This window comes from Artibeus jamaicensis, unplaced genomic scaffold (genome assembly GCF_021234435.1).
Source record: "Artibeus jamaicensis isolate MK-2021 breed Jamaican fruit bat unplaced genomic scaffold, CSHL_Jam_final contig_391, whole genome shotgun sequence".
Lineage (NCBI taxonomy): Eukaryota > Metazoa > Chordata > Mammalia > Chiroptera > Phyllostomidae > Artibeus > Artibeus jamaicensis.
In genome coordinates, this window is record NW_026521814.1 from 18501609 (window position 1) to 18519309 (window position 17701).

Consider the following 17701-nt stretch of genomic DNA (forward strand, 5'->3'; position numbering starts at 1 on the left):
AGAGTGAAAATACAGGGGGTGGCAAAAGTAGGCTTACAGTTGTAAGTATGTGAAACACAGGATTTATTCTTGTATTATTATTATTTATTATTGTAATATTTTACATACAAGCAACTGTACTCATAAACATAGTTTTGCAACACCCTGTAGTCACTCATATTGGAAACCATATTTTATTCGAATTGTGTGGTGTGACCCGTAGAGTAAGTTACCTGAAGAAGGTATAATCAAACTACTTGTTTTAAAAAACAATTTTGTATAGGAGGTTCTTGCTGAAAATTATGGGTGTTCAATTCAGTTGTAGTTTTAGATGTGAGCCATGCTAGTTTAGAATACCTTTGGCTAAATATTAAGGGAAGAGAAATTATTAAAGATAATAAAGTTATTCTAAATTACATTTTTTCCACTGAAATTCTGAAGAGACCACTACAAGAGCAACTAACCCAATATATTTACATTAACTAAGGAAAAATGAGACTGAAGCTTTATAAAGTCTGTAAATCTAATAAAAACATTGTACTTTGTAGATAACTAATCAGTAAACACTAGATATTATCAGTAATCTACTAAAACACTTCAATAAACTAGAAAAAATAGTTCACAAGGGAAATGTTACTTTATTTATGAATTATTATTGCCAATATTTTAATATTGTTGCAATTGCAGTTACTAAAGGTACTTTAAGAAATAAACAGATATGCAAACAGAGAATATACAAGCCCTTAAAAACCTATCCATATTTTAACTCTTCATAAAATGTTAGGTTTATACTAACAAAATTATAGCTTTTTGGAAACTGTTGGATCTGTTAAATTCAACAATATTATAATGCATATAGTAATTGTAAAAAACAATTATATAAAAAATATTCAATTAGGATGACCAAGAAGTTACTATATGGGAATTTACAAAAAATACAGGAATAAAGTATTAGAATAAAATATTAAAGATGTTAAAGAATATTGTTTAATAGGAAGAGAATCAACTTTGAGAAGGAAAAGGTTTAATTCAAAGGAATAATAATAAAAATAATATAAATGTTAACTCTGTGAAATGAAAATCACTGTTGAAGAAATAAATGCTCTGTATGTAAATAGTCAAGTCGATCTTTCAGACCTTAGGAAATACCTCCAAACTTGCCTCACTGCTTCTACCTTTGCACTTCTACTGTCCAGCTAGCCCAGCATTGGTCACTTTTAAGTCTTTTTACAATTAGATCCTGGCTTTCCCAGGCTAGAAGCCCTCTTGGGCTATTGTTTTCTGCAGAATAAAAAAGCCTGAACTGGGTTCCCAAAACAAGATGTCTCCTCCCTTCCCCCTCCCCCACCCCTCTCCCAGCTCTCCATCTTACAGCTATTTCCAAGTTGCAAAAATAGCCTTGAACATCCAGGGCCATCAATATTTGGAAGAAGTAACCATGGGAAATCAGGACTCCTTTAAACCATAAATTAACCTTTCATTAATAATCGATCACTTTATTTATTTGAAGGCAATTCTTGATCACGGGTATTTTTTTTCCTTTGGACATTTCTCTGTGCCTTGATTTAAAGATTAAAAATAAACCATTGGGCATTTTGCATTTGAATGGGAAGCTTTTCTACCCATTAACCGACTTTTAACAAGAAAGGATTTTCTTCCTTCCTTCCTTCCTTCCTTCCTTCTTTCCATATATGTAGTTTCCATAAACTCTTAGGGATCTATTAACACTCAAAAATTCCTAAGTTTATTTGAAATTCATATTTAACTGGACGTTTTTTATTTTTATTTGCTAAATCTAGCAACCCTATAGTCAAATGAAGGGGAAGATGATAACGGAGCAATTAGGAAGAAAGGAGATAAAGTTGAGTTCAAGGTGCATCTGGTTATTTTTCCCCTACCTGGCAACAAGTATCTCCATTCCATGCAATTTCTTTAAAGAAGACAGATGCTTTGGAGAAACAGGTAAAATTTACTTCCGTACCTGGGCCATTTTAGTATATTTGTAATATTTTTCTTCATTTAGTGAATTCTTTGTTTTTTTAAAGCTAACCTCCACGCAAAGAAAAGTAATATATGAAGGAATTATTATGACATTAATATTTTGAATTTATATAGGATTACATATTGATAGAATTGAGCAGAGTTACACTCCAGACAGTATAAAACTATGCATCTTAAAGTATTTGTTTCATGGTGTGTCATCTCATGGATCGGCTCTGATGTCTGTAGATGTCGAATTGGTCTGGAAGTAATTCAACTCCATCTAACAGAGCTTGGCTCCTGAACAAAGTCTTCTAGGCACTTATCTCCTCAGAGTCATCCAGTCAAAGGAAATTAAGTTTGTTGTATTGCTACCATCTAGTTGTCTAGATATTAAGAGAGCAAAGGGAATTAGACATTGTGCTTAATAAACTGAGGAATATAAGCTTGTTTGCTTAGCCAGGAAGCTACCGCTTCACACCCCAGGGGATCACAGCATTTCTCCACAAAGGGAGTTGACACTCCCCCCTCCCCCTCCCACCTGCCTCCCATCTGGTACGGGATTGGCAGGGGCTGCTGGGGGAGGTGCTTCACTATAAAGACAAGTCAGTCTAGAGGGTAGACCACAGTAAGACCGCAAAAGCTTGGGATGTTGATTAGTTATTCCGGAAAAACCTCCGGGTTATAACCCCAGGGGAACAAAGAAGGTCTCGCTCTCTCTCTCACTCCGTGACCTGCACTTGCCCGTTCATTCCTGTGTTGTCTCTCACACCCAGGAACACACACACAATCATGTAGGCCAGCGGCAGACACACGGGCTCCTAACAACAAAGCCTTAATATGAAACAGCAACTCCGGAGCTGGCCTCTCCTTGGCCTTGCTGAAGACAAGGCTGGACTTTTTCCATCGTGGGATAGACAGTGATGGGACACGGGAAACCCAAGGCGCACCTTCGAATTCCACCTGAATAAACCTCCCCACAAGACCCCACCGCCCGTGCGGGTCCCTGGACTGCTTTCCCGGGGGTCCCATGGAGGTGCCTGATTTCTACCCACAACAGTGTGTGGAAGGCATTAACTTTCACCTGTTTTCTTCACCTTGTCACGTAATTTAACTTCTTCCTGAAATTAAATTTCCTCTAGGTTTCCCTTTAAACTCACCTCCAGTCATCTTTGGATAAATTTATCAAGACATTCATTTCTTCTTCTTGCATAAGCCGATAAGCTGCACTTACATGGTGATTTTCAAGGACAGATCGGTCATTATACAAAATGGCAACATCTGACCTAAGAATTAAAAAGAAAATGCCTAGTAGAGGATTTCTTTACACTTCATTAGTGCCTACTAACACATTCAAGTCACAGTACATCTCATCAGTAAAAACCCTATAATCAAACTCCTAAATTTATAGAAATACCTATTTTCCTTTTTTTCCACTATAGGAATTTTTAAAAATTCACTTTATTTTTAGAGCATTTTTAGATCCACAGCGAAATGGAGAAGAAGGCGCAAAGATCTGCCATACACCCCCTCGCCCCACATACGTGCAGCCTCACCCGCCATCAGCACCCTCCACCAGAGTGGCGCGTTTGCCACAATTGATGAATCTACCCTGACACCTGTTCGGCACCGCAGTCCACAGTTGCCTTTAGGGTTCACTCTTGGTGTCGTATATTCTATGGGTATGTACAAATGTATGATGACGTGTATCCATCACTATAGTATCATATAGAGTATTTTCACTACCCTAGAAACTCTCGGGGATTTGCCAATGCACCCTTCCCACCTCCTTAACCCCTGGCCACCACTGATCCTTTCACTGCCTCCAGTTTTGCCTTTCCACAGTGCCACATAGTGGAATCATATAGTGTGCAGCCTTTTTGTATTGCTTCTTTCACTTAGTAATATGCATTTAAGTTTCCTCTATTATTTCCATGGCGTCATAGCTCAATTCTTTTTAGTACTGAATAATGTTTCATTATCTGGATATATCATAGTTTATTTATCATCACTTATTGAAAGACATCTTGGTTGCTTTCAAGTTTTGGCTATTACGAATAAAGCTGCTATAAATATCTGTGTGCATGATTTTTGTGGACACAAGTATTCAAATCCTTTGGGTAAATGCAAAGCAACGGGATTGTTGGGTCATATGGTAGGAGTATGGTTAGTTTTACTAGAAACCATCAAACTCTTCCACAGTGGCTGTACCATTTTGCATCCTCCGGCAGTGTGCAAGGCTTTCTGCTGCTCTGTACCCTGGCCCACAGTGGCCGTCCTCGGTGTTCTGGATGTTGATGAGTCTAACAGGTGCAGCACAGTGTCTCATCATGATTGCAGTTTGCATTCCACGGAGGACAAAAGCAGCGTGGAGCTTCTTTCATATGCTCTTTGTGTCATCTGTGTGTCTTCTTTGGTGAGGTGTCTGTTAAGGCCCATTTTTTAAATCAGAATGTCTTCTTATTCAACTTTGTGTTTTAAGAGTTCCTTGTATATTTTGAATAGCAGTCTATTATCAAAAGTATCTTTTGTGAGGCAAACGTGGTAAGTACTACCCTGGAGAAAGCACTTGGAAGTATATTTTGTAAATATTTTCTCCCAGTCTGTGGCTTGTCTTCTAATTTCATATTGTCTTTCACATGTGAATAGCATAAGTTTTTAATTCTAAGAAAGTCGGGTTTACTTTTTTTTTTCTTAAATTGTGCCTTTTTAATTTAAATAGTCGTCATGACATCTAAGATCATGTAGATTTTCCCTATTATCTTGTAGGCATTTTTAGTTTTATGTTTTGCATTTAAGCTGATGATCCATTTTGAGTTTATTTTTGTGTAGAGGCATAAGGTCTGCATTTAGATTTTTTTTTTTTGCATGTGGATATCCTGTTGTTCCAGCACCACTGGCTGAGAGACTTTCTTTGCCCCATTGTGTTGCCTTTGCTCCTTTGTCAAAGGTCAGTTGTGTATTTAGGTGAGTTGTTTCAGGGTTCTCAATGCTGTTCCATTGACCTATTTGTCTATTCTTTGGCTAATACCACACTGTATTAATTATTATAGCTTTATTGTAAGCCTTAAAGTAGGACAGTGTTAATTTTTCAACTTTCTTCTTTTCCTTCAATGCTGTGTTGGCAATTCTGGGTCTTTTGCCTCTCACATAAACTTTAAATCTATTTATGATACCCACAAACTAACTTACTGGGTGTTTGGGGTTTCATTAAAGCTGTAAGTCAACTTGAGGACTGACATAGGGACAATATTGAGTCTTCCTGTCTATGAGTATCTACCTATCTGTGGGACCTGCCTATGAGTAGGTCCCAAGGTGCCTACTTTGAAGGGGATGGAGGCATCATTTGTCCTATGTAAAACATTTCTTGTATCTTGTATCTTTTAAATAAATGTCTCTACTTTTCATATTACATGGCTGGTTAACTTCTGGACAGGCCTCATATTATAAGCATTCTCATTTCTGTATAATGGATTCCTTGCTTCCTCATCACCCACTTAGTTTGCTGAATCATTGTCAAAGTGTGGAATGGGAGCAGAGCCACCATGTTCAATGTGCTAAAATGGTGTACTCAAGTCATAGAAGTTGGCAGTTGGAGGTAAGCAGCAAAAATAACAAAAGGAAAGTCAAGGCAAAACCTATAGCAATATTGTTACCACTTTCCCCAACCTCAGGCTCCTCTCACTTTTACCTTCCTCCTGGTAGACTCATACTCTGTCAGCACTAAAATTGCCTCATTAAGACTTAGTGTTTTGGGCTTTTTAGTGGGTAGAGTCTCCGTTATCACCTATTACTAACCCTGTCACTGAATGTTTACCAAAGAGTTGAGAAAGACAAATACCATTGAGAACTAAAGGAACCTGGCTCCTATTTGAGATGAACCATGCTCTATTATTACCCTAATATATGGGAAATGACCTATAATTTACCTTCTCTTTTGTTTTTAGAATTTCATAAAAGTAAACCAATATGTACTTAGCTAATTGTACATACCTCCAAAATACACTTTCTTTTAATAATTTCAGCTACTGCCTAAAAATTACTTATCCAATAATCAAAGCTCAGTACAAAGGAAATTAAACTAGCAAACCTTACATGCAATTTGTATTTAAGAGAGGATTAAATAGATATTGCCCCAGTATCTCTGGAAGTTTCCCAGGATCATGGGAAAAACTATAATTTGCAAATCAAATATCATTTGCATGGCCTCACATGTAGTCATGGAAGTTTTGCCAGGGCTGTTAAAACACATGCCTCCAAATATCACTCTTTCTGCCTTTCACCAGCAAGAAAATAATGCATTAAAATTTAAATTATAGCAAAGTATGTACAATTTTGTTTCATAAATTGAACAGGGTATTGAGAATACAGCATAGTTTTAGTGTTTGTGGTGGTCTTTGCTAAAAAAAGAACAAGACTCTAAGCAACATCCAGTATCCATGGTAACATGTAGCTCAGCATTTTCTTTTCACAAGAAAGTCATTATTTTCATTTATTTATATTTGTAAAGATTTCATGAATTATAATGTCTTTATTACACTTAAAATTATCCTAGCACTCTGTTTTAAATCATTTTTCAATCACTTCATATTATCCAGTGAGTAGGTTTCCATATTCAGAAAGCTAGTGCTTTCACAAGCCCTAGCTTTAGAGTGCTTTAGAAAGCACTCTAAATCCAACTAACAGTGAATAATATAAAATACAATAGAATCACTGATATCTGTGACATAAACACCTATTTCTCCTTAGATAAAATGTGAAGGTGATAGTGAGAGTTTTAAAAAAATATGTTATTTTGTCACATTTGTGGTAACTATAACATTTTGTTTGTAGAATTTTCAAGTTCTTGTAAAATTAAGCCATTTAATAATTGATCCTAGTAGAACATTTATAAGAAAAAAGTAAAATACTAGAAGTTCCCCCTTTACACAGTTTCTTAATACAAAAAATATGGGGGAATGTTTTCTTCCTCCTTCTCTTCCTCTCTCTTCTTTTTTCCATCTCCATGTCCCTCTCTGTAGTTCAAGGTACCAGTGAATTGGGACTCTTCGTTCAGTTGTAAGTCAACGGTAAAGAAGAAAAGCTGGAAGCCTGTGATACCACTGCTGGAGGACGGTCCATCACCTTCACTCTTCACAGTAGAAAGAGCAAGAAGTCTTTATTGGTACCAGATCACTCGCTCCCTTCTCCAACTTCCAAAGTTATTGTTCTGTATAGGACCAATTAAAGACAGCAATGAGTTGTCTTTAATTAAAATCCCACTCACTATGGTTTGGGGGGATGCAGAAGAGCCTTTGATAAGCAGAACTATCTGCATGGGTTACCTTTCCTTTGATGTTCTCCACAAACGAAAACAAAACAACTCTTTGTGCTCTGCAAACATTCCCTGCTGCACCAGCTCCAGGGGTTCCCTCTCTCCTTCATGCTCTCTCCATCTGGGGGACTGTGAAAATAAACAGGACACCTTCCCCAATATTTCACTGTTTGAATTTCATCTCTTCTTCTGCCTCCCTCGAGGGGCCATGATCTGTAAGCCCACCCATTTCAGCCTGTGAAGGGTTGGGACCACCATATATCTGTTTCTGGCCATGGAAGCAGAGTTGTGTAAGTAGACTGGATTGAGAGTGAACGTCCCTTTTAGCTTCTCAGTGGTGGTACTGCTGTCAGCTGACTCTGTATAAATAGATTATTTCACTGCTTGAGATCTTTGCATTTTCTTCTAAGACTCAGGTTTAGACCAGGTGATCCGTAATGTGAATATCAGCCACTTTAGGGTCCCTTGAAGCTATAAAAGGTTGAATATTTTATAAAAGTTGGTATGCTCTTCACATCAAAAGAGCAACTTTCCATAACTGGAAAATCAGTTGTTAGAAATTGGTATAAAAAAACAAATGAACACACCATATAAAACCTGCACACAAATGTTTATATCAGCTTTATCCATAAGTGCAAAGATTCAGAAGCGATCAAGATGTCCTTCAATAGGTAAATAAGTAAATAAACTCTGGTACATCCAGACAATGAAATATTATTCAGCAATGAAAATAAATGAGTTGTCAAGAGACATATGGGAACCTTAATCGCATATTACGAAGTGAAAGAAGCCAGTCTGAAAAGGCTTTATAGTGTATGGTTTTAACTATATGACATTTTAGAAAAGGCAAAACTACAGAGACATTAACAAGACCAGTAGTGGCTATGGGAAAAGGGGAGGGGAAGAGGGGAGAATTAAGATGTGAATGAAGCAAGGGGACTTTTAAGGCAGTGAAATGGTTGTGTGTATTACTGTAATGATGGATACATGGCATTACACATTTGTAAAACCCTTACAATGTATAACACAAGAAGTAAACCCTAATGTAAACTGTGGACTTCAGTTACTAATGATGTATCAATAATGGTTCACTGATTAATAAATGTACTCTGCAAGACAAAACTGTGGGCTGTGGGGAAGGAGCCTGTGGGCACTCTGTGCTCCCCGTTCAATTTTTCTGTAAACCGAAATCTGCTCTATGAAATCTATTAATTAAAAACTGAACAAATAAAAAATAACCAGGTTTAGTAATCCCTCAACAAAAATAAAGAGTTTTATAGTGGTTCCAGAAAGATGTCAGTCTCTCAACTTACATCTCCATCTGAAACATATCTGACGAGTGAAAGACACAAATTTCAGGATCCAATGATGGGCCTACAACCAAATTCTGCCTCCTGGGAAGGGAGACCTCTGTGCAACCAAACAAAATTCAGAGCACCTTCTTGTTATTGACTGATTTGCATTCCTGAAAATTGGCATGTTGAAGTTCTTGTACTTTATCACCCAGTACTTTCAAGTATGACTGTATTTGGAGATAAGGCCTTTCAAGAGATAACTGAGGTTAAATGGGGTCATAAGTGTTGGGTCCTCATCCAATATCACTAGTGTTCTTCTAGAAGGAAGAGGCAGACATCAGGGATGCTCACCCACAAAGGAATAGCCATGTGAGGACACAGTGAGAGGTGGCCATTTGCAAGCCAGCAAGAGAGGCCTCAGCAGAAAAAAAAACCACAAACTCTGTGATCTCAGCAGTGAGTCTCCAGAACTGTGACAAAATTTCTGTTACCTAAACCACCCAACCTGTCATGTTTGGGGATGGCCATCCTCATAGACTAATACTCTCCCACTCTGCTGTTTTGAATCTAATAACTGCCATTATCACCATTATTTTAAAATTTACACTTTCCAATTATTTTAAATTTAATACTTCATGCTCACCTGGAAGTATAATTTCTTTGATTTTTTTTCAGATTTTTTCAGAAGTGCAATATTAGTATGTATTTTCAAACGCATAATGGTATCAAACTAGCGCCTTCAACAACAAGTTGCAAGATTTGTCTCAATAAATAAATGTCCGTCTTGTGTGAGAGTTCAAAATGTAAATTCTGGGCATAGATAAATTATATTACACATCTTTATGTTCTTTAAATTGCTAAATATGCCACAAAGTATATACAACATTCTTGATAAATAATAGCTGATTGATGGAAGTGTTTATAGCTTAAGGAATTTCGCTAAAATTTATTAAACCTATTATTAGACATCTTCATTATTATTTTTAAGTCCTCTTAAACTAAATAGCATGCAGAAAATACATTTCAAGTTCTAACTTAGAAGAGTGAAGCTGGTACGCAGCTGACCTCGTCTGAATGTGGAAGTTATTGGTGGTCCCGGTGTGCTCGTAGTCATGGATGGCAGCGGCGAAGACCAGCGCTAAAATTTCCAGTTCCGTGAGCCAGTGCTGGGGAAGTAAAGCAAGAGTCCACCGTGTTTAGAAAGCAGAGGTCATGCTGTCTTTCTACAAAAACCAGTGCACCCAGTATGATTAATCATATAGAATTGTTTTGTTGATTTTAAACACATTTTCCTTTCTATCTCACCTCCACCGATTGTGCATAATAATGACTGCTTCATAACGCTGATTGTTTCATGAATAAATCCACAATCCAGACATTGTAATTTTCTTCGCTAATTTAAAAACAAGTTATTTCCTATGATTTAAATGTGAACCCTGACTGGATTTTGAATTCATAGCCTTACCAATTGGGGTTCTCATGAAGTTAATCACAGTCAAGTGAATGTTAACACATAGCTCATACATCAGTAAAATGTCTTTTAGCTCAATTTTTGTAGAAGAACCTTACTATGAGAAAATTTTCCATCTAAGAGTTTAAAATATTTACTTTGTTCATTAGAGGAACTGAACTTAGTTTTTATATCTAAATAAAGATTTAGAAGAGTTTCCAAGTATTTACCAAATTTGCTCTTTATAACACATACATTCTAAGGCTGTGTAATTAAACTTAATAACAATGAAAAATAAAGGCTTTCACATAACACACAGATCACCTGCTTCATATACATTGACCTGTTATCAATTAGATGGCTTACCAAAATTCTACACTGTTATAAGTCCATTTACATAATTCAGTAGTTTCCTTATCACTCACATTTTGCATAGCACTTTTAATGCACTGTCCAAAATAACCACATGTAACTACTTAATTTTAAAAAAGTAAAATTAAGTTCCCTTTAATAGCCACAGTAGCCACATTTCAACTGCTCAATAACCACATGTGACAAATGGTTCCCATGTAGAGTGGTACAGATACAAAGCATTTTTGTCATCATAGAAAGTCCTGTTGACACCTCTGCAATGCGGTGGCAGGAATGGAGGATCCAAAATGACACGAAGCCTGTTTTTAGTGGTCTTATTCCCCATACTTGAAATAATTAAAGACCTTGCAGAAAGCAACAACAAAAATATAGATAACAAACTATATGTATACTTCATAAAAGCTTACAAAATAAACATGCAGTGGAAGGGTAGATGGAATGTCTATGTTGAGGAAATGGATCTTGGAATTAAGATGGACAACAATTAGCAGCTAAACTTCAGGTTGGGAATGGAGAGATTTTAAATAGAAAGGTGAAATGAACAATGTTCTATAGAAGTCTACATGGAAATTGAATTGCCAATAGTACAGTTGTGTTGGAGAGTCAGTGACATGAGACTGAAAATTGTGTGGAGCCTGGGAAAGAGTTGATAGACTGCCTTGATTAGAGCAGATGAATTTGAATTTTGTATAAAAGGTAAGAGGGAGCCCTTGTAGGTCTGTGAGGAGGTGACAAGCATTGTGTCTCATAGGTGCCAGAGGCATGCTTTTATTAATCTTAGCTCCTTTCACATAAGCTATTATGGCATTTGGAATATAATAAAAACTTAATATTTCTGTGTTGAATTGAAGTACACCAGTCTTGCATTAGGAGGAAGTAGTAAGGAGTAGTGGGTGAAGATGTAAAGTCAGATAATTCTGGTTTTAAATCTGTTAGTCCTTAGGTAAATAAGTTATTTTTCCATCTCACCACAGTTTCCATGAAAATAAAATCAGTGATCATTCCTCTGTGGCTTTTAAAACTTTACATTAATGTATGTACTGTGCTTACTGCCAGACTTGTTATATAGTAAAATACAAAATAAATGAAATTTTACTAAACTTATTATCTTCAATACACTGTTTAAGTCATCAATGTGGAAAATAATAGTGAGCTAATATCTTTAGTGATTGTAGTTCAAGAATGAGCGCCTCATAAGTGGCTGACTGAGGAACAAAATATTTAGGACCAAAGGGGATTGATATAACTAGTCATTCTGTGTTTATAGGTGCATTTTATTGTGAGTCATTAAAAGGAAGAAAATGACCTTATTAAAGGCTTGTATTATAGGCTAAACTGGGACAGCATCTCCAATGTCTCCAGTGAGACTGTGGAATTAAGCACCATGAAATGAATAGCACTTGAAATTAAACCAGTTTTTGTACCCATTGTTTTTATTAAAAGAAATTTTTTCTAGAAAAAAAATCATACACTTAAGCATTTCTTATTGGTTATCCTTAAGATCTATAGATTTAACTGTGAGTTTTGAAAAAAGTAACATCTAATATTTACTACAATAATATAGGCCATGAAGCTGAAATTATAAAAGAAATAAATAGAAAATCAGAAATGTATATTAGTTATAGATTAGCTCATTAGTACTTAAAATTATCTTCCCAGTTGTCAACATGTGTTCCTGCTTTTGGTCTCATTAACCTCTGCTTCTCATAAACAGTATTTCCTCCATGAACCCCCTTATTTATTGTCACACTATATGCTACAATGTTAGTCTTAATAATAAATTTTATATCATAAAATTATTTGGCAGGAAAGAAGCATTGAGCTTTACCATTTAATTAAAAAATACATCTATTTTGTATTAGTGAAAGTAGAATTTTGAGCTTATTTTTAGCTTCTTAGTTGCAAATTTATTTTATGCTGGTGTCAAATGAGAATTCTAACTCAGAAATGAAGGCTTAAATTTATGGATTTGGTAAGTGATTCATGAGGACAAGCCAAGAAAATGTAGCTGAATCATATCACTCTTCCCAAACAGAATGGTGGTCAAGGTTCCACCGTCAGGTTCCTCTGATTTCTGATGATGCTAAAGGGTTAAAATGATGAGTAATAAGCAATACCACACTGCTTCATCTACACTGCAGGATGTGTTCTGCCTAGAGAAATGCCCAGGTGGTCTTCCTCTAAAACGGGAAGCCCTCAAATTATGTTATAGCAAACTATGGTGCCATTAATAGCATGTGAGATGATGACAGATGGGAACGGAAAAGAGCTAACTTAAATTAATGTTTTAATTAGATGGTTCATTTAATTTTTATAACTATCCTATATCCACTTACTAGGTAAGTCTATTTATCCCTTTTTGGCAGATAGCAAAGATAAATCCTAAAGAAGTAAATCAATATACCAAAGGTCACCTAGTTCTCAAGTGGCCGAGCAGTGATTCCAAACCAAATCTTTACAATTCCAAACTTTGTGCTCCTTCCACAGATCACAGTATTTCCCTACAGGTGACGACAACGTTCATTACTCGAGGAAGGCGATATGCTGAAAACATTCTTCTAAAGTTTCAAAGGCAGGATTTCTAGACTATTTAACTGGATATATTGATGAGTAAAAGCTGCTAGAGCTTTCAGATGTTATGAGGCTATTTTCTTAGCTGAATTACTCAGTGTGTGTGTGTGTGTGTGTGTGTGTGTGTGTGTGTGTGTGTGTGTAAAGAGAGAGAGAAAGTGTATGTATGTCTAGGGCTGCGATAATTTCAGGTCAGAAAATCACATTGACCTATTGATTCCTGGTGTGTCCAAAAGACCATAATAAACAACTTTTTAATCCTGAATTATAAGGCTGGACCCTTTTTTTCTCTATGCCTTCCATTCTTGCAATATAGTCTACAAAGCCATTTATAAGAATAAAATTTCCACATAGTTTGTAGAATAGAGATATAATGGCAAGATTTCTATTGCTTGATAGGAGAAAAATTGAGTCATTTCAGTGTGTGGGAGGCTGTTTCTGACTATAGCAAGTCGACTACAAATTCCTAAGGAAACATAGTTCAAGTCATCTCTTTTTCTTCTACTCCTAGTGTTCTTGAGAACACAATGCCAGGAGCCGGAAAGGCAAGTACATGTTCCCTGGCCAAGGTCCCAGTGATTTCCCATTCAGAGAGACTTCTGGAGGTGGTTTGGGAGCACTCAGGAAACCATTTGCTCTTCAGCAAATGGACTTAGCTGCCCACACCACTGTCACTGTGGCACAGGGTTGCAAACTAATGAAGGGACAAGAGAGGGCGGGCGAGAGAGGGTGTCCTAGCACCAGTCCTTTGCATTGCCAACTCCCAGGCCTCAGGGTGTCTGATGGCATTAACACATGGAAGGACAATAGCTTCATCACAATCCCTTTTAGGCAATAGTCCTCTGAATGTTTTGCAAGTGACAGGCTGCATTAGTCACTTGACAGTGTTGGGCTGCCACTGGAGTGCTCCATAAATGTCACACTGATAAGACCATTCTGAACCAGCAGGGCATCAACTCAACACTAAAGTCAGTGACATTCTAGAATGCTTTTTTGTTGTAAAGAACAATTTCATATATATGAAAATTAATACTCGCCTACCACTACTTCTTCCAGCTATACAAAAGTATTTTTTAAATAACTTTCCAAACACCTGCAAGCTGACAGTATGACCTAGTTTCGACAAAATAGTCAATAAATGTGTAAATTTACTTTGCCTTTTCTTTCACCATCCATCATGACATTTCTCATTACTCCCTTCAGTTTGAATGTATTTTAAATGAGATAAATTTATAAATTTAGTTTATTTATTTGGTTTAAATAAACACTGAGGGGGATAACATGAGTCTCCCACCAGACTATTTTTTTCAAAATGGCCAAAGTCAGGGATAAGCAAAGAGCCCACTGAAACTTTTTTGCCAAATGATAGTGAAATCATAAACAAATTTCCAAACCAAACTTGCTGAAGTAGAGTGAAGTTATATTTACAATTAGTAAGTCACCATCCCCTCAGAAAGGGACCGCGTAATCTTTGCTAATAACTTCAATTTTCTAGGAATCACATGAGCCTGTGAGCCTGGGACAAATTGCCTTAGTCTTCCAGAGAAGTTGGCATGGCTCGTTATAACCTGGAACAAATCGTCCTTGCAAGTCTGTGGGTAAATTCACACTGTGTATGTGAATTTCTCTATTTACCCACTAACATAACATCTTCAATGTCAAAATAGGGCACTTTTACTCAGCTCCCTTTACACTTGTGACCAAAAAAAGATGTACTTAAGTAAAAACATACTTTTAAAATTCTGGCTACTTCCCCCCCAGCTGAAATGACAGATACCTTATCATTATACTTCAGAATTTAAGCAGATCTGTTAAAATATCAAAGTACACATTGCTTTTCTATTCCATCTTGTTCTGAGAAAACTTAATCAGTCCAGTTTCCATTAAAGAGTAAATCTTAAATATTTCATTTTTCAGTTAAGTTTTTCAAAGCCAAAGTATTCAGAAAAAAAGGAAATGCCAAATATTCCATGTGTATACCACCTCACTACCAGGTTCAAGACCAAGGCCTTAGAAAGGAAAGAGTAAGCAGCTCTAACCAGAAAGATGTTAGAAAAACTTTTGTAAGTGTAACAGCATTTGCGGCTGTCACAGGACACTGTTTAGCACATTAAATGCCACAAACATCAAACCAAGTGAAGACAAATAGTTCAAGAAACAGCTGTGACAATAAAGTTCTGTTGGCCAAAAGAGCTTTAAAAGAATTTCAGTGTGTGAGTGTGTTTGTGTGTGTGCACATGCACACTTACCAGAAAGAGAAACAGGTATAAAGAAGGTTACACTTACTAAAATGAAATTACTTACACTTTTTAAAGTTATGTCTTTGAATGTTTGAGTTTCTACCTATTATTGGTAACCTTCATTTCCTCCTTTTAAGCGTCAAATAAGAACCCTGGAATGAATGGGGAACAAACTCAACCAAGGACCAAGCCCAGCTATGACTACACTTGTTCCAGCCCAATGGACGCATCAACACCTTCATTCAGTGGTGCTTGCTTATATGACTTAAAACAGGAAAACTCAAGGTATGAGGTTAACACCACGTATAGCTCAGCCTTCTAGAAAGTCACGAGAGGCTCATGCCACTGCATCAATGAAGGTTTTTGAGATTTCTGCCTCCCTCTGAACAGGACTGAACTCCAAATCAGGTTTCATTACTTTGCAATCTTGTCAAAAAAAAGGGCATTTTTTTATTGAATTGGCAGTTAAATGCCAAGAAAATTCTTTATTAAAATCCCAGCTGAGCTCCCAGCCATCAGCCCCTGTCAGCTGCCAGCTGTGTGAGTGAAACATCATGGCTGTCTTGCCTAATGATGTCCTCAGCTGGCTTCAGCCACATTCACCAGGGCTTGAATCACAGGGTAGACCCCAAATAAGAACCTTCTAACGAAGACCCTTGAGAGATGTTAATAAGTTACTGTTTCAAGTCACTAAGTTTTGGAGTGGTGTATTATGGAGCAAAGATAACTGAAACATGGGGCAGGAGTAGGGTCTGAGCTGAAAACGCTCATGGAGCTGTACCATTTTGGAGGCAAAGAAAGACGGAGAAAAAGATAATTTCTTTAGCCATCATGGGACTCTACTGGATGAACCACAGCAAATGTGTAGAAAATGACGCACTATAGTTTCTTGGGGAAAAATAAATAATCATGAGAATTTTCTGTATACAATAAAATTGTTGAATCATGTACTTGTTATAAGTTTTCAAGATCTTCAGGGCAACCTACTGTGTGTGGCTCTAGGGGCTTTGCTTGGCACCAGGTTGGAAACACAGCCTCTGCTTCGGAAAGATGAGTGTTAAGGATCTCTGGGCCCCCAGAGTACTAGCTACATAGTTGTGAGTACCAGAAACCCCTGCTACTTGAAAGAGTGTGACTTCTGAATTCTAAACAGGTAGGTAATACATATCATGGGGTTTGGTGGAACATTTTCTTTACATATGGTTTATCACTCTCCTTCAGCCTAGGTTGGTCATCCTAGGAGGAATCAAGGAGGTACTAAGATTTGTGGATCTCATAGGGGCTACACCCTTTGAACCCACCTCAGGTCGGAACCTTCAGAAGAGCTGCCTCTCTCTTTACCTCCTGGGAGTCTGCCTGAATTCTGAGACATTACAGAAACTCCAGGCAGTCTCATGGTTCCTATCATCTAGTCCTTATGTCCTAAGATTTGCCTTGGTGAATCATTTATCTACTTATTCATTGATTCATTGGGATTCAAAGAAGAGGAAGGAGAATTTAGAAAAATTCACATAATACTTTTAGGATTTTATTGTGGTTAGCAATGTATGTAAGAGAGAAAAGGCTGCTGAGGTCAGCTTGGAAGAATTTGAGAGAAAATCACTGTCTCTAACTTTTACTCAAAACACTTTTTCTCTTGGTCACTTGTTTTTTTCTTGGTTGATTGCTATAAAAAAGGGGATTTACAAACAAAAATGTTCTACAGATCAAATTTTGGAAAACTTACAATATATTTTAATTTGCCTCTGGATATCTTTTTCTTTCACTAAGTTAAAATACTTTTTAAAAATGTATATTATGGATAACTCATTAATCCTCAAAAATACAAGATTATTACTTATAATACTTCTATGGGCATTAAAGACATAATAAGAACTTAGGGGAATGTAGTTTGACGTTCCAAACTAACAAACTTCAGTACAAAGCCTTTCTTACCATGATACCTGTATGGAGCATTATGTAATGCACAGTTTGAGTGACATCAGCTGCGTGGATCAGATTGTGATAAGGATTTTTGTACTTGCTGTAACCAACTTCCAAAGCTTCTGCAAAGGCAATTAGGCAAGAAACAGGAATCTGCAGAAAGTAATAATTATGATTATATTTTAACAAAAGAGTAGCTCTAAAACAACACAAACACAATGGTTTTTGGGAGGAGACACAGTGAGTCAGATGTGGGCAGTAGTTTCCTGAATTACAACGTGCACTATTCTGAAAAAACGCTTCATCAAAATTTCCCAGTTAGAATTGGTGAAGTCTAGTTTTTCTATTTGTAATACAGGCATTAAAATAAATGACCTCTCAGTACCTTCCAGGTCTAAAAATATCATGAGTCCACAGGTAATGATGAAAGGTACAGCTGTGGAATGCTCAGAAAGGTGGATCAAGTCTGTTGTTTAAATGGCTCTCCATGAAATTAATTAGAAGCCCTTCCATTTAAGTTGAAGAAAAGCTGCTGATACAGGTTCATTCTGTGTCTCAGGAACACAGAAGATCATAT

General features: G+C 36.8%; 1 protein-coding gene across 2 annotated transcripts in view; it reads right to left on the reverse strand.

Moving 5' to 3' along the window:
- Window positions 1–17701, reverse strand: part of PDE1A (phosphodiesterase 1A) — a 294356-nt gene that overhangs the window by 39576 nt on the left and 237079 nt on the right. For both annotated transcript variants that reach the window (XM_053665231.1, XM_053665232.1), the window contains exons 6-8: window positions 17137–17277; window positions 9634–9734; window positions 3120–3245 (exon numbers count right to left, since the gene is read on the reverse strand). In XM_053665231.1, coding sequence (XP_053521206.1) covers window positions 3120–3245; window positions 9634–9734; window positions 17137–17277 — 368 coding nt within the window. The remainder of the gene's footprint in view (window positions 1–3119; window positions 3246–9633; window positions 9735–17136; window positions 17278–17701) is intronic.